This window comes from Xylaria bambusicola (genome assembly GCF_022495145.1).
Source record: "Xylaria bambusicola strain CBS 139988 unplaced genomic scaffold F5B22scaffold_33, whole genome shotgun sequence".
NCBI classification, from domain to species: domain Eukaryota; kingdom Fungi; phylum Ascomycota; class Sordariomycetes; order Xylariales; family Xylariaceae; genus Xylaria; species Xylaria bambusicola.
The window spans coordinates 380,662-406,881 of NW_025953586.1; the positions used below are offsets into that span (position 1 = coordinate 380,662).

Below are 26,220 nucleotides of genomic sequence, written 5' to 3' on the forward strand. Positions count from 1 at the left end.
CCCCAAAACTGCTTGCTTCTTGGCCCATGTCGCCGCGGTCCAATCATTCTGAGCCATTCTGAGCCAACTACGATGCTTGTCCGTTTTTTCTCGACCATTAATTGATTGATTGATTCTGATTGATCACAGATGATCGAGTTCATGCTCTCTAAACTAGGTAGGTATGTATGTACCTACTCGCCTACTATGTATGCATGGCGCGCTCCAGCCAACGTTGCATTCATGACATCTTCATCTGATTTACCCCATACCATACCACTACCTGCCCACCAGGCAGTTCGTAGAATGCGCTGAGAAACTAACTTGGTATCTCCATCTCAAGCACCGCTATCTCTAGGAAACCCCATAACTATTTCGCCGAGGAGCGTCTAATACAGCCCCAAGATAGCGTACGATGAGAAAAGAGGATGGAACATGTCGTCTGCATTTTCCGTGACGGCTCAAGGCAGCAACATTCCAGAACACCGCCCCGCCGCTTCCAGCGCTGATCCATCACATCCACCGACGCCTCTCCCGTCTCACGATGGCCATGCCCGCTCCACCGACGCCTCAGCCACCTCGGCGGCTCTCACCGCCAGCCCCGTCAACATACCTCGACGCAGTCTCACCACTGTAGACAGTCCTATTCGCCCATCGCGGTCGATAGCCTCTTCTGGCGATGTCGGTGTGTACATATCTCGCTGACCCTCTTTCTGGACGTTGCTCCATCGGGTAAAGAGAATAGGCCAGAAGAGCCATGTGCTAACTGGGGTTGGCCCCGGCCGGTTCTAGGCACCGACATTTCACAACGACTGTCGTCAACCCCAACCCAGACCCCAGCTAAGAAAGAAAGAGCGAAACCCGCTCGCAAGGATACTACTTCGGCTGTCTCAAAGGATGCCATCAAAGAACCCAGAAATTCAAGGGACTCTATTAAAGACTTCAAGGACCAAAGAAACGCTACCAATGGACGAACCACGTCCTTTGCACATCCCTCGGCCTCCGTAGACCCTTTGTCCCACGTACGTCGAGCACCCCCTCTGCTTCCTGAAGCTACTGCCACCGTCACAAGTGCCGCTTCAATGTCACTCTTTCGTCTTGACGGTGCTAAGATAGTCTATCATCCGTAGCATATATTCACGAGAACTAATACAGAACGCTCAATTGCGTCGCGACTGCTCAACTCCGCGCACCCGGATAGTCCTTCCAATGACTCCATACAGCGTCCCGGCCCTGACATCGCTAACAAGCTCTCTTCCTCTCAGCCCGACTCGGCCAAAGACAAGAAGTATGCGCCACCTGAATCTCAATAGAACCGACTACTAACTCGTCTTTGTTGCTTTGCCATAGAAAGGGCGTATCTTTCCTGAGTCGATTGAGCATGATAGGCGGTAAGAAGAAGGATGACGATGTCTTGGATAACGAATCCGAACTCAGTGAACAGAGAACTGAAGGCGCCAATGCCCTCGCCTTCTCATCCGCCGTCTACATCCCCCACCACAAGGAACCGCCACGCTATATTCGAGTCCACGCTCAGTACAAGAAGGACAGGGAGTTCAACCGCATATTCCTGGCCCAGGAATTGGCGGGAACAGGGCTGTCGTCATCAGCTGGACAAGGAGAACCCCTGAACGAGAAACCCTCCTCTGCAGCACGTACCAAAGGTGATTCGACATTGAGTGGTCCTATTTGGGCCACTGAATTCAGCCAGGATGGCAGGTATCTCGCTACCGGTGGCCGAGATCGCATTCTGCGAGTCTGGGCAGTGATCGCTACGGAGGAGGATCGCAGGACCTATCACGAGGAGGAAAATGCTAGCACAGAGCATGAAGAGCATCTTAGTGCACCCGTTTTCCATTCAAAGCCCGCTCGCGAGTTCACTGGACACGAAGGTGATATTCTTGACCTGAGCTGGAGCAAAAACAACTTTCTACTGTCTTCATCTATGGATAAGACCGTCAGACTCTGGCACATGAGTCGTCGTGAGTGTTTGTGCACGTTTAAACACAAGGATTTTGTCGCTTCCATCGCTTTTCACCCTCGCGACGATCGTTTCTTCCTCGCAGGCTCGCTCGATTCTAGCTTGCGGTTATGGAGCATACCTGACAAAGCTGTCGCATATTCAAGTCAATTGTCCGATATCATTACGGCTGTAGGATTCTCTCCTGATGGTAAGACCGCTATTGCCGGGACCCTCCATGGTATCTGCATGTTCTACGAGACCGAGGGACTCAGGTTCCTCAGCCAGTTACATGTACGGTCCTCGCGCGGCAAAAATGCAAAAGGAAGTAAGATTACGGGCATTCAGACGATGAACTTCGGCCCCGACGACACAGACAGTGAAGTCAAACTCTTGGTGACGTCAAATGATTCACGAATTCGCATATACAACATGGCGGATAAATCCCTTGACGCTAAGCTCAAAGGTCATGAGAATACATGTAACCAGATTCGAGCAAGCTTTAGTGATGATGGCGAATATGTCATCAGCGGTAGCGAGGACCGAAAAGCTTTTATATGGTCGAGGGAGATGGCCGGATCTGAAAGCAAAGAAAAATGCCCTCACGAGTATTTCCAAGCTCATTCCGAGGTTGTAACGACGGCTATTTTTGCGCCGACAACGACTCGTCAGCTTCTCCAAGCGTCTCATGACCCCATCTTCACGCTCTGTAATCCTCCACCCGTTACCTTGCGGAGCAAAGACGAATCGATGGTGAATGTAACGCCCTCTGTGTGCGATACCCAATCAGAGTATTCGGTTAAGGCGAAGAAACCAGAAGAGACGCCCGCTTTTATTTCGCGTTCTAATCACCGTGATGGTAATATCATCGTGACCACAGACAATTCTGGCCTCATTAAGGTGTTCCGACAAGATTGTGCTTTCGCCAAACGTCGTCACGACAATTGGGAAACCAATTCGTCGTTTTCGAAAAAGCTTGGTAGGGACAAGCTGCTACTTGGGAGAACAGGCAGCATCATGACAGGAACCAGCGTCAGCAGTCGGGATCCGCATTCCCGACGTGGCTCACTTTCTCAACCCTTTCAAATCAATTCAGACAGGATCAACACTTGGCGTCAAGGCGTAGAAGGAAATCCGGGTCGACCACTCTCCATTGCTGCCACCGCTACTACCACGACAACTCCCGCGGGCAGCGTGCGATCGCCATCGCCAGTGAAACGGACGCCTGCATCACCCACCATAAATCGAGTACCAGAGGTTCGAAGGCAACTTCGGAACATAACATCGCCCACATTACACCCTACCAGCCCAACCACAAGTATTCGATCCAACAGGATAAGCGAACCATCACGAGGAGAGACAGAGACATCGGTTCCTCCAGCTCCCGGCTTCTCCTTCCGTTCCGCCGATGACGAAGGCGAGGACTCACGACTCGACCTTGCTGGCACAGCCTCTTCGTTCTGGAAACTCAACAAATGGCGTAATATGGGGGTACGCCACTCGTCAATGACGTCCAAACATGAGGGAACCCTGGGTGGGTCCTTCCAGACAGCAGCGGACGAGCTGCCGACGCCAAGCCTCGGGGGCCGAGAGAGCAGTCTGGAAGAATCGTCATCCGACATCATGGCAGAACAACAACAGCAACACCACCAACAACAATCGCACGAGAATAATAGCAGCTTCTTCAAGGATCGCAGACGGAGCGGCAACGTTAGTCTTCTCAAGCCATCGCCGCTTGAGGAACGGGACGAGAACGATGGGTTCTTGGCCCCCCCGGAACAACGTATTATGCTGAGTAAGACGAGGACGAATCGTACCTCGTCGATACTCAGCCGGCTTAGCTCTGAGATCACGTCTGCGGCTAGTGAAGAGGGCGAGGAGATGGAGTGTGTTAAGTGTGGGAGCCATGATTTTCGCGCTAAGAGAGTTGGGGGTGCACAGCGGTTGCTTTGTGGGAAGTGTGGGCGGATGGTCGATGTTTGATACGAGCATGTATCAGATCAGATCAGATCATTGATATGCGAGTCTGGAGGTGGGTGAGTGAAGGAGTGTATATGTGCATGCGAGTTCTGTTCATAACTTGTTGCTTGTGTCGGTTGGTTGTTTGATTGTGTTGTTTTGGGTGTTAGAAAAGGAAAGGGAAGGGAAATTGCATATAGATGGCGCTGAGCGAGTGCTTTTTTTTCTTGTCGTTTGATTCTTCGTTGTTAGCATACACACACAGAGAGAGAGAGAGAGAGAGAGAGATGTGTGCTGGAGAAAGGGAAGACAAGTGATGCGGAAGGAAAGAAAGAAGAGTACATTAATGTGTTGCATATACGCATCGGATATACTCGTGTAGAATATCTGTGTATTATTATGGATGAAGTGTCGAGATACCCTGAATAGGTACATATCTATTTCCATTGCGTGATGTGCGGATAGGATGGGTATTTTCGAAGTTCAGCGCCCTAGATATGGCATTGTAAGACTTGAAAACTTGCCTTCGTTGAGCGATTGCCGAAGCTAAAGGAGATACTGACTCGGTGAACGAGGACAGAAGAACGTAATAAAAGGATGGATAGATATACTACTTTGTATGGAACCCTAATCATGATAACTGCTTGATTGCGATGTATTGAAACAGTCGCTCTTTACGTATGCGAGTGTCATTTGAGAGAGGTGAACTATAACTTGGCACCTCTATAATTGTAACTATCTCCGCGAATCTAGTGAGATCAACCTAGTTGGGAAACAAAGAGTCGGATTCTCCATACAGAAGCACGTGTGATGTTACCATGCGCATACAGGATAGGCAAACATGTAGATCATCTACTACCGCTAAGGGCGCCTACTCTGAGAAAGAGGCGTTATGAGATAGTGCGGAAATATCGGGTTATAATTACGGACTTCGCTGGCAATGCGACATCTCGAGCTTTGTAGATGAGCGGAAGCCGTGGTAAAAGGGCTGTATAACTGTGTATAGAGTCGGATCAGTCGCTAAGGCCGAGAAAAGAATTTTGGCAGCCTCGACACATGATTGATTGTATTGTCGGTGGCTTCGATTCAAAGCCCTGTTACCAGCCCTTGTCATATGTGGAGTCCATTTGTGAACAGGCATAGAAAGCTCATTTTTTTTTCTCAAGAGAAGACGGGTTATAATGGCTTTACGGGATTCGGCATTTTTACGTGGGATTTATGAATCTGGAAGTTAAGGTATTTATATGTATAACTTATGTATAAGAATGGTTGATATTTGCTATTTACGATGCATCGTTACAAGCAGATGACGATCTCCCATCGCCAATACTCATCCGCCGCTCAAATACGCCAACACACAGGCGACTCATGGCTTGAATATACTTGCTCTTAGAGCCCCTTCGTAGTTCGGGGCCGATATAACACCGGTCTTAACTGAGTACATATCCCGACAAGCCATGGTAGAATATCAGCTGATGATTGTAAAGGGGGTAAATCCAGGGGTATCTATTGTTCGGGAATAGTGAACACCTATCGACTGTTATCTCATCATGTACCCAACATAGTAGGTCCAGAAATATCTTGCACCATGGACTCAGCTCAATTGGTGCACGACATATAGACATGATATATCTCCGGGATGAGGTCGGACCTTTAAAGACAGCTTACACGGGCAAGTTGGAATCTGGAGCTGTCATACAACTACGCGGTTTTGCTCGGTGCAACTAGCCTGTCTCTCAGTCGGCCGGTACCGTTTCGTCTTGAGGCCTTACACTTAACTCAGGGCTTCTTTATTTCCCGTGTATACCATAAACCACAGGGATAGGTCGGAATATACTGAATTCCTGGCCTGTGGCGACTAATGTACCAGGAATCTGCGGGTGCCAATGCACTTCCTTTGCGTGTTCTGAGATGTGTTCGAAGAGAAGTTGGGGAGGCATGTCCTTCACGCCAGCGGTATCCTTGCTCTCCTCGTCATCCAGTTCGACCGACAGATCCCACAGTGTGACTTTATGGTCTCCGGCCGCAACAGCCACCATGCTATCATCTGTTGGGTGCCATTCGACGCTAGTAATCTGCTCTTTGTGATAGGCGAAGCTGGCGATGGGACTGGGCTTGTCGGCGCCTCCTTTCCATTGGCGCAGATCCCAGACACCCCAAACTCCGTCGTCGGCACCGGTGGCCAGTAGATGGGTCGTTAACCTCGACCATGAAAGGACGTTAACGTCGGTTGAGCTGACCTGGACCGTGATGGCCGGCTTCCTGCTCTTGCTCCTTACGTCCCAGACGCGAACAGTGCCATCACTAGACGCCGAAGCGAAGACGGAGGCTTCCTGTGGACTCCACTGAATATCCTCGACACTGCTGGTATGGCCCTGAAAAGCCCTGGTATCTGTTACCCAGCCTCCACCATCTGTTCTTGTGGTAGCATAGATCAGGCCTTCGTTATCACCCGTCAAGAGCTTTCCACCGGGCACGAGAGGCGACCAGTCCAGCGCATAACCCTCGGATTTATGGGCCCTGATGGTTGATATGGGCTTATTCTGCTGAGGGGTTATGACAGTGCCGGGATTATCGAACGAAGCGAGATGCGGTGTTACATCGTGAATGAAGATTTGGGTAGACTCGGTCATGGTGGCGGTTAGTGTAGTTGGGGGTTTGGAGGGGTCTAAGGAAGGAATTTGGTGGGCGCGGATACGGTTTGTGGTAGATGTCAGGGGGATCGACTTGTGCTCGAGGATTGGGTCGGTGTCCTCGTCGTCACCTTCGTCATCGTCAGAGTCTGAATCATCGTCTTTCTGTTGGCGGCTCAGGCCACTGAATTTCATGACCATCAATTGGTTGTCTTTCGCGTTGCTGCTATCCGCCTGGGTGCCAGCAACGGTATACATGGTGGCCGGGTACACCTTCTCTCGCTTGTCGCCCAGACGGTCGCGCACGATGTCGAACGAGAGACAAGGCCACGGTGTGCTGAGACTGTGCAGCATCTCGTAGGTTCCCAGGTCGGGGGCAAGATGTTGGCCAGCTTCGAGCTTGTTGCGACCGACGATGAAGGTCCCGTTGGTGTCGTCGACCTCCATGGCGGCTGCAGCACGTTCCTCGGCCTCCCTCTCGGCATCGGGTCTACCGTCGACACCAGCTTCGAATATCTCATCCTCACTCTCAAACTCGTCCTCAAATTCGTCCTCGAAATCGCCCATTTCCTTATCATCTACATCCATGGGCTCAGGGCGGTCGCCCCCCTTGAGAGGGGCATTTCCATCGCCTTCTTCGGCTATACGTTTCGACATGGTATTATGTGATATGATAGCGATGGGTTGGGCAAAAAATGTAGGCTAGTATGACCAGTTGAGACGCAAGCGCTTAGTGGCACGAGGACTACGCGCAGAGAGACCCTGAATATCTGGTCATGGTGTTAAAAAAAAAAAAAAAAAAAAAAAAAAAAAGGTTCAGGTGCCCCGCGCCAACCCCGCGATATGTGGCTGTGCTCAGTCTCTGTGGCTTGAGTATCAAATGATAGGCGGACAAGTGCTAAAGCGGGACGGATAAGACGGATATAGGTAGGTGCATTAGCGGTTGATTTAGACTGCCTACCGGAGCATTCTTTCCATTGCCCCTCCATCGCGGTGCTCCCCGGCGCCCATCAATCACTACCTCTTCGTACACTAAGGACTAATAAGTAGGAGCGCCGTCATTAAGTGCCTCCCTAGACGATCAAATGAGTATAGATAGACACGTTGGAAGTGTAGGTGAAATAGCTGGTCCCACTTCACGAGCACTCTATGCCCTTGTCTTAGTGTGAAATTCAATTCTTCATGACGTGATGATATCTCCCGAGGTTGCGAAGTGACAAGTAAATATAACCGAATAATTATAGCTTCATCCAGCAGTACCAACACAATGGCCACCGCACCAAGCCTGCCGCCCATCTCTTCACTGCCCGACGCAGATGAAGCAACAGTCACATCTATCTTGGATACGCTCTTCGAGCCGTCGTCCGAGCTACGCGCCATCGCCGTCCCCGCCATCCAGCGGAGAAGACGCTTTGTCGCCAACCCGGATGTCCTAGCAGATCGCCCCGACGACGACACCGCCTTCACCACCTACGCCTCTCTGATCCGCTACGTCGGGTCCCTGCTGCAACAGCTCGCCGTGTACTCCGCCTCTCCTGCCTCTCCTTCGTCCTCTGCCTCGCGGGAGAAGCTCCATGACATCCTGGGCTCGCACCCGCGCCTCGGCGAAAAGAAAGTCGACAGCGCCCAGAGCCGCGCCGAACAGGCGCAGCTGAACACGGGGGGCGCCGCCGACGAGGCTGAGCGCCTAGCTGCGCTGAACGCCGAGTACGAGGAGAAGTTCCCCGGCTTGCGGTACGTGGTCTTTGTGAATGGCCGCAGTAGAGACGTCGTCATGGAAGACATGCGGAGACGTATCGATCGAGGGGACATTCGGGCGGAAGAGAAGGAGGCTATTTCGGTGCGTTGTCTGTCTGTCCCATGTCTCGCGAGACTTATCAAGACTCCCTTTTAACTCCCCTTTTCCCATGTTTTGTTTTCCTTGGAAAGAAAACCCACTCAACGACGAGCGACTAATTAGTATGTCACGCTATTGCAGGCAATGGTTGATATTGCGATGGACCGAGCTAAAAAGCTGGGCTCTGATAGCTGAGAAAGAACTTTGGCTTGTTTGATGTGAGATATAGTTGCATCTCGGGGGCGTGATTTGGGATGGAATTGCTGCATGGCGGCAATCTTCTATGAGCAAAGCGAATCACACTGGTTCTGCGCAGATAAAACAGCTTGCGCTGGCTTCTCCCATTTCAGCTTGCGTTAAGACACCTTTGACTTGGGAGTATTGGAGGCGCTACAAGCTCGCACGTTTTTATCCTGGTCTTATCGAGACAGAGTATTATTCTGCTTCAGCATTATAGAAAGCGGGAGTTAGAGGGTGTAGGTAGCATTTCGCCGGGTAGGAAGTTATTCTGGGTGCGCTTAGATTCAATAGGTAATCGCCACATTTAATCGTGGAGAAAGAAACCTGTCTATGCTTTTCTTTTGATAGGCATGTTATCAAAATGATAGATGCTATCGATTGGGCGCAATCCCCGTCTCAACAGCGCTCCCTACTAAATAAAGCCACGATTTCCTGTATCTCTCGCTTTGATTAACCACCAGGTTCACTTCACACTGATCCCTGTAATACATCGTACACCGGAATGAGTCAGTTTCCGGTGAATGCTTCCAATCCCCTCTGTCAGGTCCATACACCAACAGAGACAGACGTATTGCACACATAATAGATGGGTGGGAGGGTTGGTATTACGATGTACTGATTATATCTCAAACAACCCAAGGAATCCCATCCAGTTCGTCCAGATACTCCTCGTAGAACTGCTCCTCGGCAGGACTCCTCGTGGCCCCCCTATCCGGCGACCGCGCGCCGGAGCCGAAGAGCACGCCAAAGTCGGCGTATACGTCGTCCATGTCGTCGTCGGAGAGGTCCGCGTACCGATCGCGGAAGCTCGCCGCCGGGAATGCCGTGTTGTCCTCTTCGTCGCTGACGGCATCGGCGGGTGGTGGAATGGGAGTGGGGATGGAGCTTCTTGGTTGTTCTGGTGGTGCTGTCTCGCTGGGGTATTTGTGTGTGAGGTTTACTTCCGTTTGCGTTATATCCGTAGTACTATTATGTTGTTCGTAGCCTTGGTTAGGAATGATTGCCTGTCGTGTATCAAAGCGGTTTGCTATATCTATACTACGACTGGATCTGTCTTGTTTCTGATGTTGTTGATGCTGTTGCTGCTGATGATATGGTTGGTGATAAGGGTGATAATTAGCATAGTATTGATGATGTCCGTGATGTATAGGCGGGTGAAAGCTAGTAGTATGAGGCCGCCAGATAGGTGGCACCGTCCTATGGCCTTGTGCAACTATTGGCACGTTGGCGACGGTGAATGTAGCGGATGTGGGTGTTGTAACTAGAAGCAATCCGTGATTGAGCGCATTATACCGCGCCGCAAGATCGGCCATTATCGTATGGCCCCTGGACACAGCGGCCTTCCGCACGCCGATGCGCACACGGTTGAGGATGGCAGCCTTCCGCACAAGTAGTGCGCCCTGGTTTCCGGCAGACCGTCGGGCTCCGAGTGCCGCGAGTTGTTGGATGCGATGTAGAACAGGCATGTTGTCGCCGCTTTCCCGGATGAGGATATGTGTCGCAGGAAGCGAAAACGGGCGCGACAGGCGTGACGTGACAAGGTGCAGGAGAAGGCGGCGTTTCTTACATGACAGCGCAGCAGTGCCCGGACCATCGACGTCGTCCAGTGTACGGATTCGCTTTCTTTGTTGCCACGAAGGCAGTTCTGGCTGCGTAGAAGAATGCTTAGGAAGATTTGCCTCAGCTCGTTGCTCCTCAGATTCAACACAAGGCGTGCACGTCTTAAACCGAGCCTCCATCTTCTGGGGAGAGTCATATGGCGACTTGGTGGGTGTCCAGGACTTTGAGCACGATCTTGCACTTGGGATAGCATTAGGGGCCCGGTTCAAATCCCACGAATCCCAAGAGCTCACGCCAACACCCCTAGACCCTTCGCACGGCGCTGGAGAGCGAGATGATACTGACGAAGACGGCAATGAGGGCCGTCCGCCCAACTCCATGTGCTGAGTATGTTTCACCTGACATGCATACGTCCCAAAGGGACTGAGTGGTGCCTGCTGGGCGTCGAGCTCCATGATGGCGCGGAGTGTGATTCTAAAATGATGACGGCGATCATCCGGCTAGGAAGCGAGTTTTGAGGACAAAGAAATCTCCAAGATCCCCAGATGTAAGAAGTGTTCAAGGCGGCAGTCTCCTGATCGGATCCATGTATTCGAGAGGAGATGAAGAGGCGGAGAGCAATTAGAACTTCATCTATCGAGAGTCATGAGGCATAGTCGATCGTGAGCCCATAGAAGGGAGGGTGCTAATGTTCGTAGATCAACCAACTGATAGGGCTAGGCAAGTTTTTAGGGTATTGTGAATAGCAGCAAGCCAGTCGTGCTTGGTTCCAGTCGGCAGAAGACTTAAGTTTCCGCCACACCTAAGATGCTCGTGAGGCTAAGGAAGTGTCAAGTATTTCCAAGCACAAAGGATTCAATATCTCCAACACCGTAATGGTGTGTGACTTAGACTAGCATTAGCCCCGTTGATGATGGCACACGTATCACAGACCTTGGCGTAACTACCGAGAGATGCAGGGACAATATGTCGAGGGGGAAGAGATCAAGAGAGAGGAGAGAGAGAGAGAGGATGCTAATATTGAAAGCCCAGTCTCACAGTCTCGCTTCTCCGAGGTGAAGCATAGATTCGAAGAGGACGCGTCCCCGAAGCACCTCGTAGGTATGTCAGGACGATGTCATCCAGAGAGAGCAGACTGTTGGTTCAGTCCATGTCCTTTAGGTAACCAATGCGCGTGAGCACGGGGATGGAGCAAGGCTATGCTGGCTTCAGGGTCGCAACGTCGGTGAAGGACTGGTGACCAACTACCCACTACTTACCTAATACCAAGCTTGAACTGCACGAGGGGTCGCTTGGAGGAGGAGGTACATGTGAGTACTGACAGCATTGTACACTACATCGTACGTTTAGAAACGCCGGCGCCGGTGCCTATTCGCTCGGAGTCTTGCGCGTGTATGCCTGGTACTAATAGCCGGGCTGTATATTGGTCAGAGTTAATCTGTACGCTTATGTATGTGTGTATAATCATAGCCAGACGAGCGTTTCTTATTATTTACTTACATTTGTTTTCTTGTTTCCCGTCCTTTGCTGCTTGTTTCGGGCCTCGCAGAATGCTACCGCACTTGAAGAACCTATGTTTGTCGAACCGTTCGTCGACAAGAGGGTACACGAGTCACAGATCGCCCACAGCGAACAGTCAATCCAGAGAAGGACAACCTCAAGGAGTCAAGCTTTCGCAGTATGCTGCTACCTATATGACAGTATGCGCAGCGGATGCTCGAGCAGCTGCTGGGCTGTGAACGGCGAAATCAGACCACAGTTGTCGTGTCCTAAGCACACTACAGGTGGGATCAGGGATGAACCAGGACTGGGAAAGGGTATGGAGAAGGAGATGCAGGACACCAGAGATATCCTGGAGAATCCTTGTTCATGCAGGCCGGGGTTTCGCCAAAGTAGTGTACAGCTCGTAGCGTAGCAGCGAGCTGCCACACCACACCACTCTATTCATAGCATGGCCACCGAGAATCGCCACGATTGCAATTCGCCAAGTGAGGTTTTGGACACGATTAATTAGGGTGGCAGACCGTCGCGTTCCCAGACCAGCCCCTGACGGACCTATCAAACCCGCAGCCTCGCAATGCGCAATGCTTGCAACGACGAGTACCAAACGACGACAGGCTGTTCCGCCCAATGAGCCCGGACGGCACCCCTCCTGCAGACGCTCATCGACAGTACCCCAGATTCGTCTGGTCCCTCTTCCCCGGAGGTGCAGGAAGCCGACATACACTCGCTATGTTCCCGTGAGCTTAGCGGTACGCATGCATGACACGTATGGTGGTATTCTTCTCCAGGCCGTATTCAGCCTGGGATCATCATCTACTAATCCGGATGAGCGGCATTGCGCTGTAGCTGCTACACCAATCCACCTCGGTCGGCAGGTGTCTGTACAGCCCAATAGACTGGACTTTGGGAACTGTCATGGGACTGAAGCCACCGTCTCTTCCAGACCTTCTAGATCATTGGCAGGGAGCCAGGTAGGTGATGTAAATGCGCTTTTTAATTCGCGATTTGGCCGTGTACCTAGAGGAGGGGGGTTAGCAGGGTGAGGGATTCTTTGGTTTCTGGGACGCAAATCTCCTGACATGGTCCAGGGAGCATACGTACATACATGTGTACATGCAGAGCAGACGGCGTGAGCTGCTATCCACTATCTAGAGCGGTCAAGAGAGACTTGGCATCGTGAAGCGCTAGGCTAGAAGAGTACATCGTCGCGACGGCTCGACTGGGCTCGTTAAACCGCATACCACCAAGTTTACTTGGGCAGATCTGGGGGACGATCATCTTGCACGGATGAGGTCTAGGTAGGCTGACGCTAGCAGGACACAGCAGCAGGGTTGTAAATCCTTCGACTCGCCATCCTCTTCATATCTAAATTACAAACCGCGCGCTTCAAACTACACAGTATGAAGAAACTTCTCTCTCCAGCGAGGCTGTGATAATTACGTTGTGTACTGGCAACTCTAGCCAGCTGAGACCGAATACGCAGAGACTCAGTAGAATGAGATCCTAGAGACACGGAAGAGTCGTAACTACCTACTTAAGTAGACAGACTTTGATTCAAGATATCTCGAGGTTTCTAGACATCTTCAGTATCTCAATCTGGGACTTAAGTACACTATTCCCTCCTCTCCATATGCCATAACTGCTGTTCATGACAAGGCTGCAAACTGGCCAAGTACCTTGGCACCTATGGGATTTTTGATGATAGCCCGAAGCATCCATGAAGAGAAATACACGGATCCTCCCGACAGCAGCATCTATAAAAGACCTCAAAGACGGCATGTCCCCTGCTGTCTGACAGATGTCGCCTCCTGCATATACATACTTCCTACATATAACTTTATGCAAGCCAATGTCACGAGACTCGTTGAAATTTTCACCTGTTTGCATGTAAGATCTCTCATTCGTGAACATGGTGGTGCATACCCTACCCTTGTTTCGGCCGGGGCTGGAATGGTGCCTTGTTTCGCTTCGCTTTTCCGAAGCATCTTGCCGGCCGAATATTGATTGCCTCACTCGAGGCTCAACGTATCCTATTCGTTTGTCCTACTTACATATACCTTGCTGCGGTTTGTTCTGCCAGCAATCATTGCTTAGCCTTCGGCATTCTCTAATCTCAGGCCTAGAGAAGCTGAGTTATCGTCCGGGGCTCGGCTGCGTTAATAAACAGAATTGTATTCGCTTACTCAAGTGAACTACCTAACCTGGGTACCTGCGTAGGCAAGTTTGTAATTCCCGATCTCTTCCTGGGGTACCTTGCGCCCTGTCAATAGTCAATGAAGGATGTCAATATTTCTCTCAGTGGCGAGCTTACAATTTCACCCACCCACGTGGTTCCAAGATTAGTATTTGACTCATATCCGACTAGGTATACATCTATCAGACATACCCTTCGTAGTACCTCGACCGCACTGCCGCATTTACACCAGAGCTATACATCGGGCAATATGTCCCAGGGAGATCGGCCACCCCGGCCCTGGCATCTCAAAAAGGCACGCTGAGCCAACAGCATACACCTATACTAAAGCATACGAGTAAGAGGTTCATTCCTAACTTACTCGCTGTATCATGTCTCTAAGATGAATCGTCAATTCAACTACGATATTGCACAGTGAAAACCCTCTTTACGTCAAGAAGAAATTGAAACGACATATCTGTGCCTCCCTCCAACCAGCCCTGAAAGTGAAATAATGTACAGGTCCCTACTACGCCGGACTCCAACCGTCATGGTTCCGTTTGTTCTCGTCATGTCGTTCGTTTTCCGTAGTTGTACGGCAGGGAACCGACCAACCGACCAACCAGACAGCCTTCAAGACTTACTGTCGCGGTAGCCTTTTTCCACCCACCATCTCCGACTGGCCTCTCATCGTCCATGCCATCCGGCCAACCAGAACCAACCCCCCTTACATCGTCTGTTTCTTTTTCTCGTTCCTCCAACAAGAGAACAATCCAGCCATTGTAGAGCCACTTAGGTAAAATGGTGTTTCTTCTTTCGTGTTCTTTCGGTGAACGACAGAAGGGAAAATCTTAATCGACCCTCTATAGGTCGCGACTCCTTCCACAAGCCCTAGATCTAGGCCAACGAAGGTTGAATGAAAATATAGAAAGGAGGATGGGGAGTAAAAGGTAATTGTTCGTAGCAAAAATGATCAATGCGGATATGTAAGAATGGGAAAAGTGAGTTAAAGGTAAGTATCTTATCTCCAATAGTCAGATCTGAGCAGTCCCTGAAAAGGGGGTTGCACGAAGAAGTAAAGAGTTTATCAAGAAAGCACTGGTGTTTGCGAATATGGAGTACGTTGCTATCAGCTCCCCCCCTCTGCTAATCAACCCATAACTGATTTTGCATTGAACAGTGTCGCCTAACCTCTGTTGCCACTCTATTTAACCAACAGTGGACTCGATGCGGGTTCAGACTGACGGCATGCCTGCGGGTGCTACACCGGCGCTGCTGCGTTCCTCTCCCAACCGCCGCGTGACCGCCTTCTCCTTCGGACTCCGAGGGTGGCTGTCGGTGCCGAGAATGGCGCTGATGCGTGTCCTGTCGTACATGCTGTCGCGGTCGTTGGGGCTCGGGGCCGGCGTGATTGGCGTCTGGGTTCCGCCCGAGAACATGTTCGCTTTCCAGGCTTGTTCCAAGACAATGGGGCTTACACCGGAGCCGTAGTCGCTTGCGATGGCACCCCAGAACGACGACCGGTGAGCGGCATAGATGGCTTGGAGCCGAGGGATGTCGACATGGGCCGATGGCGGAGGTAGAGTGCAGTCGAGTCGAAGGCTTGGTACCTGTCCCAGAGGTGACGGTTGCGGAAACGGAGACGGACCCAAGGATCGGGCACTATCGGGCAGAGGTGTCGGGAAACTCAAGGCTGGCGAGGTCATGCCCGTGGAGAGCGTCATCGAGGCCGGCTTTGGTAGGATAGCTGGAAGACGTGGCGAGACGTTGTTGCTTGACATGATTCTGGGCAGCTGGATTGAGTTCGAATAGTCAGGTGAGGTGGGCTCATGGCTACCTGCACTTCCAGGAGGGGTGATATCTCGAGATGAGGAATCCTGGATGGAAGGGTTAATAGCCGGTAGCACCGGGGACTGTTCGGACGAGGAACCCGAAGAGACTGATGCGGTGCGCTTGCGGCGGTTACTTCCATGGCTCAGCTGGTGGTAATGAAGGCGGCAAGCCAGCTCGGTCTTTTTCAAGTGTGCGGCAATATGCTTGTACGGCATCTTTTGGAGGCGAGTCTGCAAGAGATACACTTCCTATTCCACAAGACCAATCAGCACCATTCCTCTCCAGAACCTATTTCCAGTATACTGCTCCCCAGATCGAAGGCCTCGTGAATACCGCAGCTCCAATTAATTCTTCATGACTTACCTCATCTTCACTCCAAGCTCGCCCTCCTCCGGTTGACGCTAGCTTCCGATTTTTCGTGATGCCAAATTCATGACGATCATGAGCATCACTTGTTGGGGTGTAAGGAACACCCTCCTGTGGATTCAGCTGAATAGTTGGGGCCATCTTGTAGTAGTGTAAAATGACTTGTTGCTGTGATGGACAATCGATGACGGTGCGGCCGTTACGAAGCGAAATGTGTATAAAATGTATACTGGGCTAAGATGCGCAGGTCTTGCTGCTTGATGAATCGAATGAGTTGAAAAGGTTGTATTGAAGTATGAGTATCGGTGCCCTTAAAAGGTCTGAATCCGGTTATGTCACTTATTGATGAGTTAGACGAAGATATGTCTCGTCTGTCCGACCATGCGAGGGGTCCCTGAAGTCGTGAAACGGAAGACGAGTTAGAGGATAGACCGGAAATGCCTCTCAAGAGTACGAATAGAATCACACCAATAACCAAGATGAAGGTAATTCAAAAGAGTGTAAGCAGCCAAGCCAGTTGGTCAATGAAAGAGAGTGGTCGCTAGCTGCGAAGAAAGAAAAGAAAAAGGGAGGACGGCACGCAACAAACGTTGTCACCGATGCACAAATCGTGCGTGATAAGGGCAAAGCAGAGAAATAGAAACAAGAGAAAGACTGAAGAAGAAGGGGCACAAGTGAGATATTAACGATAACGCATCTGATGCTTCATCCATTCTCGGACGTCGCCTCATCCAGGAACAAGGGCTGAGGGTTGCTGGGGTCGGCCGCTACCCACTCCATCATGCGCGCATACACTACATTAACCCCGTTGCCGTACTTGTCATCGATCCTGGTAATATGGGGTGGATGTGACAGAATCAGAAGCACGACCTTAACTTGATCTGCTATGTCCATAATCGACTGCGTCGATGCAAAACAGCCAGGCCCCGGTCGATTTGAAGAAGAACTGGGAGGACCAGACCGAGCCAAGATGTTGGACAGGGGTGTACTGTTCCCCCCAAGGTGAATCAAGGCATGAGACGAGATTTTCAAAATGGGCGTTCATATGATAATTCTAGGCTCGTTAAGATCAAGACCGGGGATTCCAGTGACTTTGACCGAACCCCATATGTCTCTTTGAGACTTGTATAACCAGACTCGACTTGGTATAACTTGAGAGCATTTTCCTCACGTCAGTATCCAAGTGCACCGCTTCACCAGGTTGAAGCTGGGTTACTTTCAGACCCGAAGCGAGACTGGGCTGCCTGGGATGACACATATTCATTGAAACGACGTCGAGGGTCAGGAGAATAAGCGCTATTGGTAAATTTCCCGTTTCGTTGGGTGCGCGGCAAACTCCTGGCCTTGTCGTGTTTCGACGTGTAAACATATGGAGCGGCGGCCGAGTTGCAGAAACCAGAGGCCGCATAGTTGACCACCCGCTGTCACGTTCAGAACCGTTTAGCTTTCTCTCTGTCTCTGTCTCTCTCTTTTTTTTAATTGCAGTACATGCTGTTGCTGCTGATTTTCTGGCACACCTTCACAGCCGTTTGTTGTGTTCTACGTGCAAACCGTATGTATGTATCAGCCACAGCATCAAGTGTTTGTCGGAGGATGAAGTCATCTTGATGAATAGTAGCCCCGCGCAAGCTTGGCGTTCTCCTTTAATACCATGTACATTCGCATCGCCATACATGAGACATCAGAAATACATCTGGAAGCAGTGTTTGGCGGCTACATGCAGCGGTAGCAGATGAGTCCTCTGTTTGTTTTCTCGCTCTCGTTCATGTTGAGTACGAGCTTCGAGTTTGACCTTCGACGTTCAACGTCTGACATTGTGCGGGTTTGGTTTTGTGTGGGCGGTGCCTCAACATGTTACAGAGATGCGCTTATTCAGAAGACCGGGGTTCCCATTGGACGTGGAGGCTTCTCCAGTCTTCTCTCTCAGCCCCTGAACCCTCCCGTTCCGGTCTTAACTACAGAGCACCCCTGACACCAGCACCAGCCCTGGTCATCTTGGAACTGTTTCTGGAGCCCCTCGGTTTCCAGTTTCGTCAGCAGTGTCGTGTGGATGTGTCTCTTTCGTAGGCAGCGAACCTAATTTACTGACTGCTTGACCTGTAGAGTAGAGCCAGAGCGAAGCCGACGTCAGTCAATGTGTTTGCGCGCTGTGTGTTCGACATTTGACTTGCGAACGGTAGCCTCCTTGAGGCTGTGATGTCTTGATATTGTTAATCTAGAACTTTTAAGGTAATGTGGATTATAAGGCCAATCATGGCTTTCGGCTCCTGCTACAAACACAATTATAACATACCTACTTCACTGATGGAGCACGTAAGTAGATACATAGAAATTAATACAACTGCATGGTGCTTAGTGTAGTATAGAGGGCGAAGTTCAAGTGCTCACTTCGCCAGGTATTCCTTGATGCAGACCCTCAGTAGTTGCCAAGAAAACTTAAGTAAGCTTCAGATGAGCTCTCAAAACATCTCCAGTGACGTTTCAACCAAGAGGCGGTAAGGTGGGCTAGGCTATGCACGACATCCATTAATTGCTCCCGCAATCGAATAATTGCTCGGTGCATCTGACAAACGCTGAGCGTGTAACAGCTAATAGGGGTGGTTTTCATGTCTCTCGGAAAGGAGCTGTGCTCAAGCCGTTTACCATAGCCGATATCAAGCTTTGAAACTGAACACTGCATAACTACAAGAAGCCAGTACTTTCCCAGTGACGTAGTAGAATATATTATTTGCATATTGAGCACCTAACCACATGTCTAGATAGTTGTCTCTTCTCTCTATTTCGTACGCGGTACTAGACGGTCTCTAGAAAGGTTGGCCCACACATACTTAGAGCCGTTCCGACGCAGTCCTTGAAACTCACTAGCCAGGCCCTCGGCAAGGAGTCGGGTCTAGTTAATCCCGGCAGAAGAAAAACAACCTCGACTGTCTACTTAGGTAGGTTAACGGCCCTCACGGCACCCTACATGCAATCACTCGTCGGGAGATCTAATCGTTCGTTTGCCGCGTAGGTATGCGAGGGCCGCTTTTGGTTACCCGTGACTCTGTGGACTACTACGTATAGCAGACCTTGGAACACGTCTCTCATCAGTATGCAGGGCCTGGGTTGCAATCCACACACAACGGCGGCTGGATCTGCAAGCCAAGGACGCACGAGACACATGAAGAACGTCTGGACGAGACTACACTAATGCACCTGTCCAGATAAGGTTGTTAGGTGGGTTGTCACCGGAAAACTGCAACGTCTGATGTGTAGTGTTACGCACTTCGTCCATCCCATGAATGCGGGCGGCCAGTGGATCTTATCACCATGGCCACAACGATGGCCGTTCACGGCGGGTAATGGCCAGGCGGCATTGGCTATGAAGCGGAATTCCGGTCTTTACGGCTCCGGCCAGGCATGCACGGAAACCATCGGTGGTTTACAATATCAACTTACGTCCCTACCTCGTGACCCTAGGTGCATTCCACGAACTATTCTTCTGAATTTTGATCCACGTTCGCATTGAAGATCCGGACACCCGCTCAGACTGTTTGGTTGGGGTTGACATCTCTTGGTCCCGGGGAACACCTCAACTCTTACCAGCCGGAACTAGGAGTAAGGACGGTCCGCTTCGATGCAGTCACAGACCGAAGTATGGTCGATTCGGCCCCCCTTCTTTTAAGAACGCGATATGATCCTTACCTAAGATCCCACCGGTCTGTCTCATAGCATTGCAGCGACGCCTTGTTGAACGTCTCCCGGCCCACGTACATAGGCCGGTGTTCGTGATGACGACGACCCAACACTCCACACGGACGTGTTGAGTGGTTGCCAACGGTCGATCTCGCAACGCGGGCGCGGCCCTTTGGGGTCAAAGTAGATCAGTCGTCTGAACTCCGTGTCTCTGTACGTTGAAATTCAATGCTGAACGGCGGCTAAAGAATTGCAACATACGATTTCTCCAATATCAGAAATTCCTGAAGATTTTGTTCAACTTATAGCCAAGTCTTTACTAGTAACGTTACAAGATGACTGTCAAGGTGATACTAGTTACAAATGGTCTTTCACCAATCATCGTCCATGCAGTGGAAAGGTGGTAATGGTCTAGCCTCAACGTAATCCTGCCATTGTAGCTCATAACTTCCTCAACGCCCTCACTCTAATTCCGCTTTCCCACTAGTAGATAGCGTCGACTGTACCGGCCACTGAGCGGCTGTTACCCTTATGAACTGAGGCGTAACGGGCGTTGAAGCATAGGTTTATGCCTCATACTGTAATCTACTTATCTAGAGTATCCGTGCAACTCGTATTTCATCTTGCGTGATCCAAGACGTCCATTCCATCACCATCCGCACCAGTCTCCATGCGACGACCCGTGCGCAAGCCTGCCCGTTCCCCGGATTCGCCTGTGTAGATAGGCAATCATGGTTCCCATTAGGTTTCGTGGAGTGCCGTGTTGTAAGAAATCGATCTAATCTGCCGTCACGTTGCACAACGAACCTAGACGCATTACCTACATACTGTACATATTGTATTTCGCAGGGCTGAGATGAACTGAGTATGCCTACCAAGCGCCCGGGTGTCTCGGTGACGTACTAAGCGAGGTCGATCATTGAGCGCGACCTGTTCAATGTAAATACTCGTAACGGTTACCGTTCCTTTCCTCTTTTCCTCGTCACACTCGGCCGGTGCAAGCCCCAATGCATGATAAAAAGTTGCTCACCCGCAGAGAGTCGATCTTGGGTCAGCTGGGGAAAGGGTGGTCAGCAGCAGAGCCGCGTGATACTCAGACCACATCAGACTGATCTGCGACTGCGTCTGTTTCAGCATGTGGATATCTCGATGTTCGACAGGCGCATACCTTACCTAACCCAAGAAGAGGGCGCGGAGACGCCGGGTCTTTTATACACTAGCGACTGAGGCCCGCATCGTCGGGATGAGAAGAATAAGTACACAAGGATGGGTTAAATACCTCTACAGACATCTATGTATTTACTTACCTGCCGGTATACCTAGGTAGTAGATGAGGTCATCTCCATACAACTAACTGTACATATTTTAGAAACCTAATCCTTGCACGCTTACTTGGTCAGTATGGGTCCCAGGCTACTGTACTTACTTTATACACGGCCCAGTGTTCATATGTTTCGAATATAATACTTAGTAGATATCCAGTGTTATGGTTCTCATTGCAATCCTCTGCCTACCTGCATCTAGAGCTAGTCAAGTGGGCTCGCAGAGCTCGTATAGACTACCTTAATATGTACCCAATTGGGTGGTGTGTAGCGAGCGAGTATCGAAGTATTGCAGCACTTATAAGCCTCCACACCTTCTTTGTATGCGGGACTACCCGAGACAGAAGAATTGTGTCTTCTGCTAAGTGTCTCTCCTATTCTCCATACCTAGACAGGTAACGAGTGTCTAGGGCGGCAGATCCCGTTACAGGTTCTCTATGGAACTTCATCCTTAGAGTCGCCTGCTCCGAACGAAGCATCTTACCTGGATAGTAGGTTTACTACAACCACACACTCCCTAGACACCTCTACTGATTACATGTAGTTGCCAGAAGCCCACGCCTTTGAGAGGATACAGGTCAAGCGGTAATGAAAACAAGGAGACAAGGAGAAAGCCAAGCGGCCGGGTCTGGCAAGTCCCGCTGTTTCAAACACCGAGGTTTTGAGCATGTACTTTTGTGTAGTTGTTATGGGGTTGTTTGCTGAAACCTTTGCAGAACCGAGGGGTCGTGTGGCCCCTGTCCGGATGCAGAGCCAACCCTTGGGTACTTAGATGCTTGATAATCTGAGTACTAGTACCTCTATACCTCTGTAGCGCACTGCGTACTACTTCGTATGTAAGTACAAAGTACAGTACATCTGTACCCTCTCTTGAGAGAAAGGCCGGAAGACTGAAGTTGCTGAGTAAGATGTAGATACCTCCCTCTTACATAAGTAGGTACCTAGGTACTTGGCTACCTAGATCCGTACCAGCGGTTGTGGCTAGAGAACCAGGGGACGCCAATGTGGCTTGTTCATCCTCTACCCCAAGCCAGGATCAGATTAGCCTTAGATTAGCCGGGTGTCCTCCCCACCACTAGCCACACCTTACCGCACTACAGCAAGGACACATTCTGCGAAACAATCGACAACAGCCGAATCGGACATCGCATCCTCTACACCAACACGCCGAGATGCCCACCCGATTTAGCAAGACACGGAAGCACCGTGGCCACGTCAGTGCTGGTCACGGTCGCATTGGAAAGCACAGGAAGCATCCTGGTGGTCGTGGTATGGCTGGTGGTCAGGTAAGGAATGCAGCACGCCCCGGGGCCATCAATGCTCGTCTATCGCAGTTCAATAGCTGATAGCTTGTTCGATTCGCAAAATAGCACCACCACCGTACCAACATTGATAAATACCATCCCGGTTACTTCGGAAAGGTCGGTATGCGCCACTTCCACCTCCAACGGAATCACCAGTGGAACCCGATTATCAACCTCGACAAGGTAAAATAATACCCCTTCCCTTCTGCCACTCGCCGCGGCAGTCAGCTCGTCACGATACGGGCTAACACAGTCTGACCTAGCTCGCCTCCCTACTTCCCGAGGACGTCCGCGAGAAATATGTCTCCGGCGAGGCTAAAGACACTGCTCCCGTCATCGACCTGCTGAACCTCGGCTACTCCAAGTTGTTAGGCAAGGGACGCCTCCCGGAATTTCCCTTCGTCGTCCGCGCTAGATACGTCAGCAAGTTGGCCGAGAAAAAGATCACAGAGGCTGGCGGTGTTATCCAGCTGGTACCGTGAGTGTAGGGGCAATGAGAACAAGGATTACGGAACTCAGGAATATGGGGTCACCAAAGCATTCAACGGTGTTAAGGATGGTTAGGACGGTATCACAAAACGAAAAGCCGCTTGAGGACGATAGATCCTAAAATGACCAAATTTTTTTTTCTCCATTGATGATTTTTCTTAAGACCAGATATGGTATGCTGAAGCGAGTCTGGAGCCAAATTTCGGAGGAAGGGACTTGGCCCATGCGCCTACTAAGTCAACCACGCCAGATGACGAGTTGTGAGAAAAGAGTTAGATATGCACAAGAAACGAGTACACTGGGAGCTGTACACTTCCATTGCTCCTAATTCTCGCGCCTAATCTCACCAACCAGGGTCAATGTATGGGCGGGCCTTGCTATGTTCAGGACTTCGCCCCAAAATTGTCTTGTATTTTGGAGAAGCAAAGGTATGTCACTGCCAGTGGCTCACATCTCACGCCGGCCTGAGTCCTTCCTGCACCAATCCACGATGTTTCACCGAGGTTGTGTATGTATTTCTGCGGACCATCTTAGTGAACTTAGGATCTTACGCGTTCATGCATACGGAGGTCGAGGTCGTATATGTCCATCACCCTTAGCATTGGCCTACCGTGCCAAGCCTGATTTCCATTTGCGACCCGACCCTATGTATCTATACCCATGAATCACCGCGATGCCTTTGGAAAGGGCGGGGAAAATGGAGTAGGTAGATGCTGCTTCCCTCTGGTACCGGATTAAGAGGTATTTTCGTCATTAAAAAGGTTAATCCACCGGCTCCTGTGTGCGGTAATCTTCACGCGACCTGACGAAGGTTCAAAGTCTAAAGAGCCCAGTCCTAGGCATAATATCGTGAGCGACCAATAGGTGTGTATGCCCTCGTCTGCGATTACCCTATATAGCTTCTTGTGTAAACCGTGTTCCCACGGGCTAAGAATAGGCTTAAAATAGTATACACGTCATTTCCACCTCTGTTGAGGATTAAATCGCTAGGTAATGTGAATCACGGCACCAATATTTTGAAGCATGTGATATGTATATATCGTCTCCAGTCGTGAATAAAGATATGGGTGTTGCTAAACGATTTCGTCGTGAGGGAAATCACATAGGTCTAGCCCGAATACCAACCAGCTGGATCGGGAAGGGAGAGGATTATTAAATAGTCGGGCTATAGATCGATAGACTTTCGGACATGGATACACAGACGTCCAAATCTTGGAACTTGACGCACGCAGTGTAGACAGGCAGCTAGATACGCAGGCACAAAAGTATGTACACCCGAGAGGACCCGAATTCCCAATAGAGTGCAGTGTTGCAATGATGAAAAGCTAGGTACATTGCATCGACGTACCTACATCTAGTACCCATTACAACGGAGGTTATATAGGTACCTGCGGGACTACTAGGTAGTAGATCTGGTATCGTGAAGAGATGCGATGCGATCTGATCGAATTGCGGGGATAGCGTGTGTACACTGCCATAGGCCAGAGTACGTCGCGGATACTTCGAAGTCCCAAGTCTCAGTATGTACAGTACCTCAGGCTTGGCACGAGAAACCTCTGGAAATGGAACCAGTCTTGCCAGTCTATTCTGTACATTTAATTCATGGAACTCGGTGCTTATTTTTCAAAAGAGTTTACTTGAGAGTTGTCATTAATTGGGATAGCCGCGCTAAAGTCTATCTAGACTACCTATATAACATTGCTATCTGCTTCAAACTCTAATTTTAAGAGCTCTGTTATCAATGCACTTGTATTCTAAACGGTATATTATAAAGCCCCAAAGTAGGTATGAATTGAGCTTCGGTGAAGCATTGTACTCAGTCTAATAGGGCCTACCAGGTACTCCTACTCTGTCCTACCTATCTATGTCCAGGCAGTGACTGAAATCCCCAACGGAATCCTTTCAACCTTACCAGACAACTGTCTCTTTAGACCATGGAAAGATGCATTTCTCTATGCACCAGTTACCTGAAACCAACCCATAGTTAATATGTAGTGAGTAATTCTTATAGGTATAGTTATCGATACCTAGCGCTAAAGTACTGCTAAATCGTGTATTGCAGCGCTACCAGTATCTATTGCCGCTCTCTATTTGCACACTGGTCGTCTGTTGGCTGAAAATCTTGTACAGGACGATAATGGTCCTGATTCATTCTTTTACCCAAAGTTTCTTGGAATGAAAGAAACTTACCGATGGGAGTACTCCACGCGGTATTATCACGTGTAAACTCTTAACGCTGGGTTGGTTACCTAGATATATCCAGGTGGTTGCCCACGGCTCGGCATGGGTGTTCGTTCTCATTCTTCGTTTATTCTATTTAGATTATTTCATTCTCTAAATCGAGTATGGAGAAGGGGGGGGAGGGTCAAGAGAAAGATCTACCTCTACTGTATATTACGATATATGGCATACGAGAAACGAGAAATTCTACGCCCAACCATTAGGATTGTACACTATCCAACCAAACCACGCAACAAGTACGGTACCCGCAGTTTTGTCCTCGCTCTACCAAGCCTTTAACAAGCCTCTAGCAGCCACTAGCTAGATAACTCGCTTCATTGGGCCAGATAATTCATAGCTCGCTGGGGAGGGAGTTGCGGCGTTTATTGCACGGCTGCTAGCCGTCATCCTGATTACAGGGGGGTGTCAGTCACCCTCACCTGGTCGCACAATACCTCTGCGTTCTCTGTTGGTGGCCGTGTGGTCTTACGGTATGCCCATCACATGCCCGTTTGCATTTTTCCCCACTCCAAATTTTTTTTTCTTAATCCTATCCAATCCAAGTGGACATCTCTCCCTCCCACGTCCAGTTCAAAGCTGATGTGAGCACCGGCCCTACTAGTAGATAGGGGGGGTGAGTTGGAGGAGGGAGGGTGAGAGAGTGTGAGATGGCGTATGTACCATACACGGTTGAATTAGAAACTGTGACTGAACATGCCCGAGACAGATCCACTTGGTCACCCAATGGGACCAACCATATCGTCGAGACCTACACCGCATTCCGCCGGTGCAGCTGATTTAGCAGTGGCCTGCGTGGGTGGGTGATGTTGGTTCGGGTACAACGGCTTCAGCTGTCCGACTCTACAAACTCTATCTAGCTGTGCTGCGCTGCGCTGCGCTGTTTTGCCCGCGGGGATACCACGGCACCTGCTGCCGCTCATCTCTGATCTTGCGTTTTGCAAATATCAAAGGACTGTTGGTTCTGTTGGTCTGTTGGTTGGCTGGTCTTACATCAGTTCAAGTCGCTGTTGGCCACAGCCCGCCTGCCCGCCTGTCTATATACATCTGATCTACACGGATTATATCGTTGCTGCTTCTTCTCCCTTTGGTTGTTTCTTTTACCGTCTTCTGTCGCTGCGTGGATGAATCCAGTTTCCCCGAGCTGGG

The 26,220-nt window shown here is 50.2% G+C and overlaps 8 protein-coding genes across 8 annotated transcripts; 5 read left to right on the forward strand and 3 right to left on the reverse strand.

Moving 5' to 3' along the window:
* The first annotated feature begins 3 nt into the window (after positions 1-3).
* On the forward strand, positions 4-4,500 carry F5B22DRAFT_614352 (WD40-repeat-containing domain protein). The gene is made up of 4 exons (XM_047975458.1): positions 4-664; positions 772-1,001; positions 1,110-1,267; positions 1,330-4,500. Exons 1-4 carry the CDS (start codon positions 415-417, stop codon positions 3,920-3,922), a joined length of 3,231 nt encoding a protein of 1,076 aa, XP_047829102.1. The 5' UTR covers positions 4-414; the 3' UTR covers positions 3,923-4,500.
* A 621-nt stretch (positions 4,501-5,121) lies between these two features.
* F5B22DRAFT_614354 (WD domain-containing protein) lies at positions 5,122-7,305 on the reverse strand. The gene has a single exon (XM_047975459.1). The coding sequence runs from the start codon at positions 7,186-7,188 to the stop codon at positions 5,689-5,691; it is 1,500 nt and encodes a 499-aa protein (XP_047829103.1). The 5' UTR covers positions 7,189-7,305; the 3' UTR covers positions 5,122-5,688.
* Positions 7,306-7,457: 152 nt separating this feature from the next.
* Positions 7,458-8,899, forward strand: F5B22DRAFT_295611 (Oxo-4-hydroxy-4-carboxy-5-ureidoimidazoline decarboxylase). The gene is made up of 3 exons (XM_047970462.1): positions 7,458-7,643; positions 7,786-8,371; positions 8,510-8,899. Exons 2-3 carry the CDS (start codon positions 7,799-7,801, stop codon positions 8,561-8,563), a joined length of 627 nt encoding a protein of 208 aa, XP_047829104.1. The 5' UTR covers positions 7,458-7,643; positions 7,786-7,798; the 3' UTR covers positions 8,564-8,899.
* Positions 8,831-11,093, reverse strand: F5B22DRAFT_295589 (uncharacterized protein). Its single transcript, XM_047970461.1, has one exon. It carries the CDS (start codon positions 10,621-10,623, stop codon positions 9,235-9,237), a length of 1,389 nt encoding a protein of 462 aa, XP_047829105.1. The 5' UTR covers positions 10,624-11,093; the 3' UTR covers positions 8,831-9,234.
* Positions 11,094-12,079: 986 nt separating this feature from the next.
* F5B22DRAFT_295651 (uncharacterized protein) lies at positions 12,080-12,969 on the forward strand. Its single transcript, XM_047970463.1, has one exon. The coding sequence runs from the start codon at positions 12,253-12,255 to the stop codon at positions 12,712-12,714; it is 462 nt and encodes a 153-aa protein (XP_047829106.1). The 5' UTR covers positions 12,080-12,252; the 3' UTR covers positions 12,715-12,969.
* A 1,864-nt stretch (positions 12,970-14,833) lies between these two features.
* On the reverse strand, positions 14,834-15,927 carry F5B22DRAFT_614370 (uncharacterized protein). The gene is made up of 2 exons (XM_047975460.1): positions 15,025-15,927; positions 14,834-14,856 (listed from the first exon to the last, which is right to left on the reverse strand). Exon 1 carries the CDS (start codon positions 15,890-15,892, stop codon positions 15,080-15,082), a length of 813 nt encoding a protein of 270 aa, XP_047829107.1. The 5' UTR covers positions 15,893-15,927; the 3' UTR covers positions 14,834-14,856; positions 15,025-15,079.
* Positions 15,928-17,613: 1,686 nt separating this feature from the next.
* F5B22DRAFT_295574 (uncharacterized protein) lies at positions 17,614-18,088 on the forward strand. Its single transcript, XM_047970460.1, has one exon. It carries the CDS (start codon positions 17,776-17,778, stop codon positions 18,013-18,015), a length of 240 nt encoding a protein of 79 aa, XP_047829108.1. The 5' UTR covers positions 17,614-17,775; the 3' UTR covers positions 18,016-18,088.
* A 3,909-nt stretch (positions 18,089-21,997) lies between these two features.
* F5B22DRAFT_295871 (60S ribosomal protein) lies at positions 21,998-23,019 on the forward strand. The gene is made up of 3 exons (XM_047970464.1): positions 21,998-22,326; positions 22,411-22,527; positions 22,608-23,019. Exons 1-3 carry the CDS (start codon positions 22,213-22,215, stop codon positions 22,824-22,826), a joined length of 450 nt encoding a protein of 149 aa, XP_047829109.1. The 5' UTR covers positions 21,998-22,212; the 3' UTR covers positions 22,827-23,019.
* The last annotated feature ends 3,201 nt before the right edge of the window (positions 23,020-26,220 follow it).

Excerpts from the sequence above, each read along its gene's own strand:
- F5B22DRAFT_295651 (XM_047970463.1), top strand. The coding sequence starts at position 12,253 with ATGCTTGCAACGACGAGTACCAAACGACGACAGGCTGTTCCGCCCAAT.
- F5B22DRAFT_295589 (XM_047970461.1), bottom strand. The coding sequence starts at position 10,623 with ATGGAGCTCGACGCCCAGCAGGCACCACTCAGTCCCTTTGGGACGTAT.
- F5B22DRAFT_614370 (XM_047975460.1), bottom strand. The coding sequence starts at position 15,892 with ATGCCGTACAAGCATATTGCCGCACACTTGAAAAAGACCGAGCTGGCT.
- F5B22DRAFT_295611 (XM_047970462.1), top strand. The coding sequence starts at position 7,799 with ATGGCCACCGCACCAAGCCTGCCGCCCATCTCTTCACTGCCCGACGCA. Across the intron at positions 8,372-8,509 it reads AAGAGAAGGAGGCTATTTCG|GCAATGGTTGATATTGCGAT; the intron begins GTGCGTTGTCTG and ends ACGCTATTGCAG.
- F5B22DRAFT_614354 (XM_047975459.1), bottom strand. The coding sequence starts at position 7,188 with ATGTCGAAACGTATAGCCGAAGAAGGCGATGGAAATGCCCCTCTCAAG.
- F5B22DRAFT_295871 (XM_047970464.1), top strand. The coding sequence starts at position 22,213 with ATGCCCACCCGATTTAGCAAGACACGGAAGCACCGTGGCCACGTCAGT. Across the intron at positions 22,327-22,410 it reads GTGGTATGGCTGGTGGTCAG|CACCACCACCGTACCAACAT; the intron begins GTAAGGAATGCA and ends TTCGCAAAATAG. Across the intron at positions 22,528-22,607 it reads CGATTATCAACCTCGACAAG|CTCGCCTCCCTACTTCCCGA; the intron begins GTAAAATAATAC and ends AGTCTGACCTAG.
- F5B22DRAFT_295574 (XM_047970460.1), top strand. The coding sequence starts at position 17,776 with ATGAGTCCTCTGTTTGTTTTCTCGCTCTCGTTCATGTTGAGTACGAGC.
- F5B22DRAFT_614352 (XM_047975458.1), top strand. The coding sequence starts at position 415 with ATGTCGTCTGCATTTTCCGTGACGGCTCAAGGCAGCAACATTCCAGAA. Across the intron at positions 665-771 it reads AGCCTCTTCTGGCGATGTCG|GCACCGACATTTCACAACGA; the intron begins GTGTGTACATAT and ends GGCCGGTTCTAG. Across the intron at positions 1,268-1,329 it reads GACTCGGCCAAAGACAAGAA|AAAGGGCGTATCTTTCCTGA; the intron begins GTATGCGCCACC and ends GCTTTGCCATAG.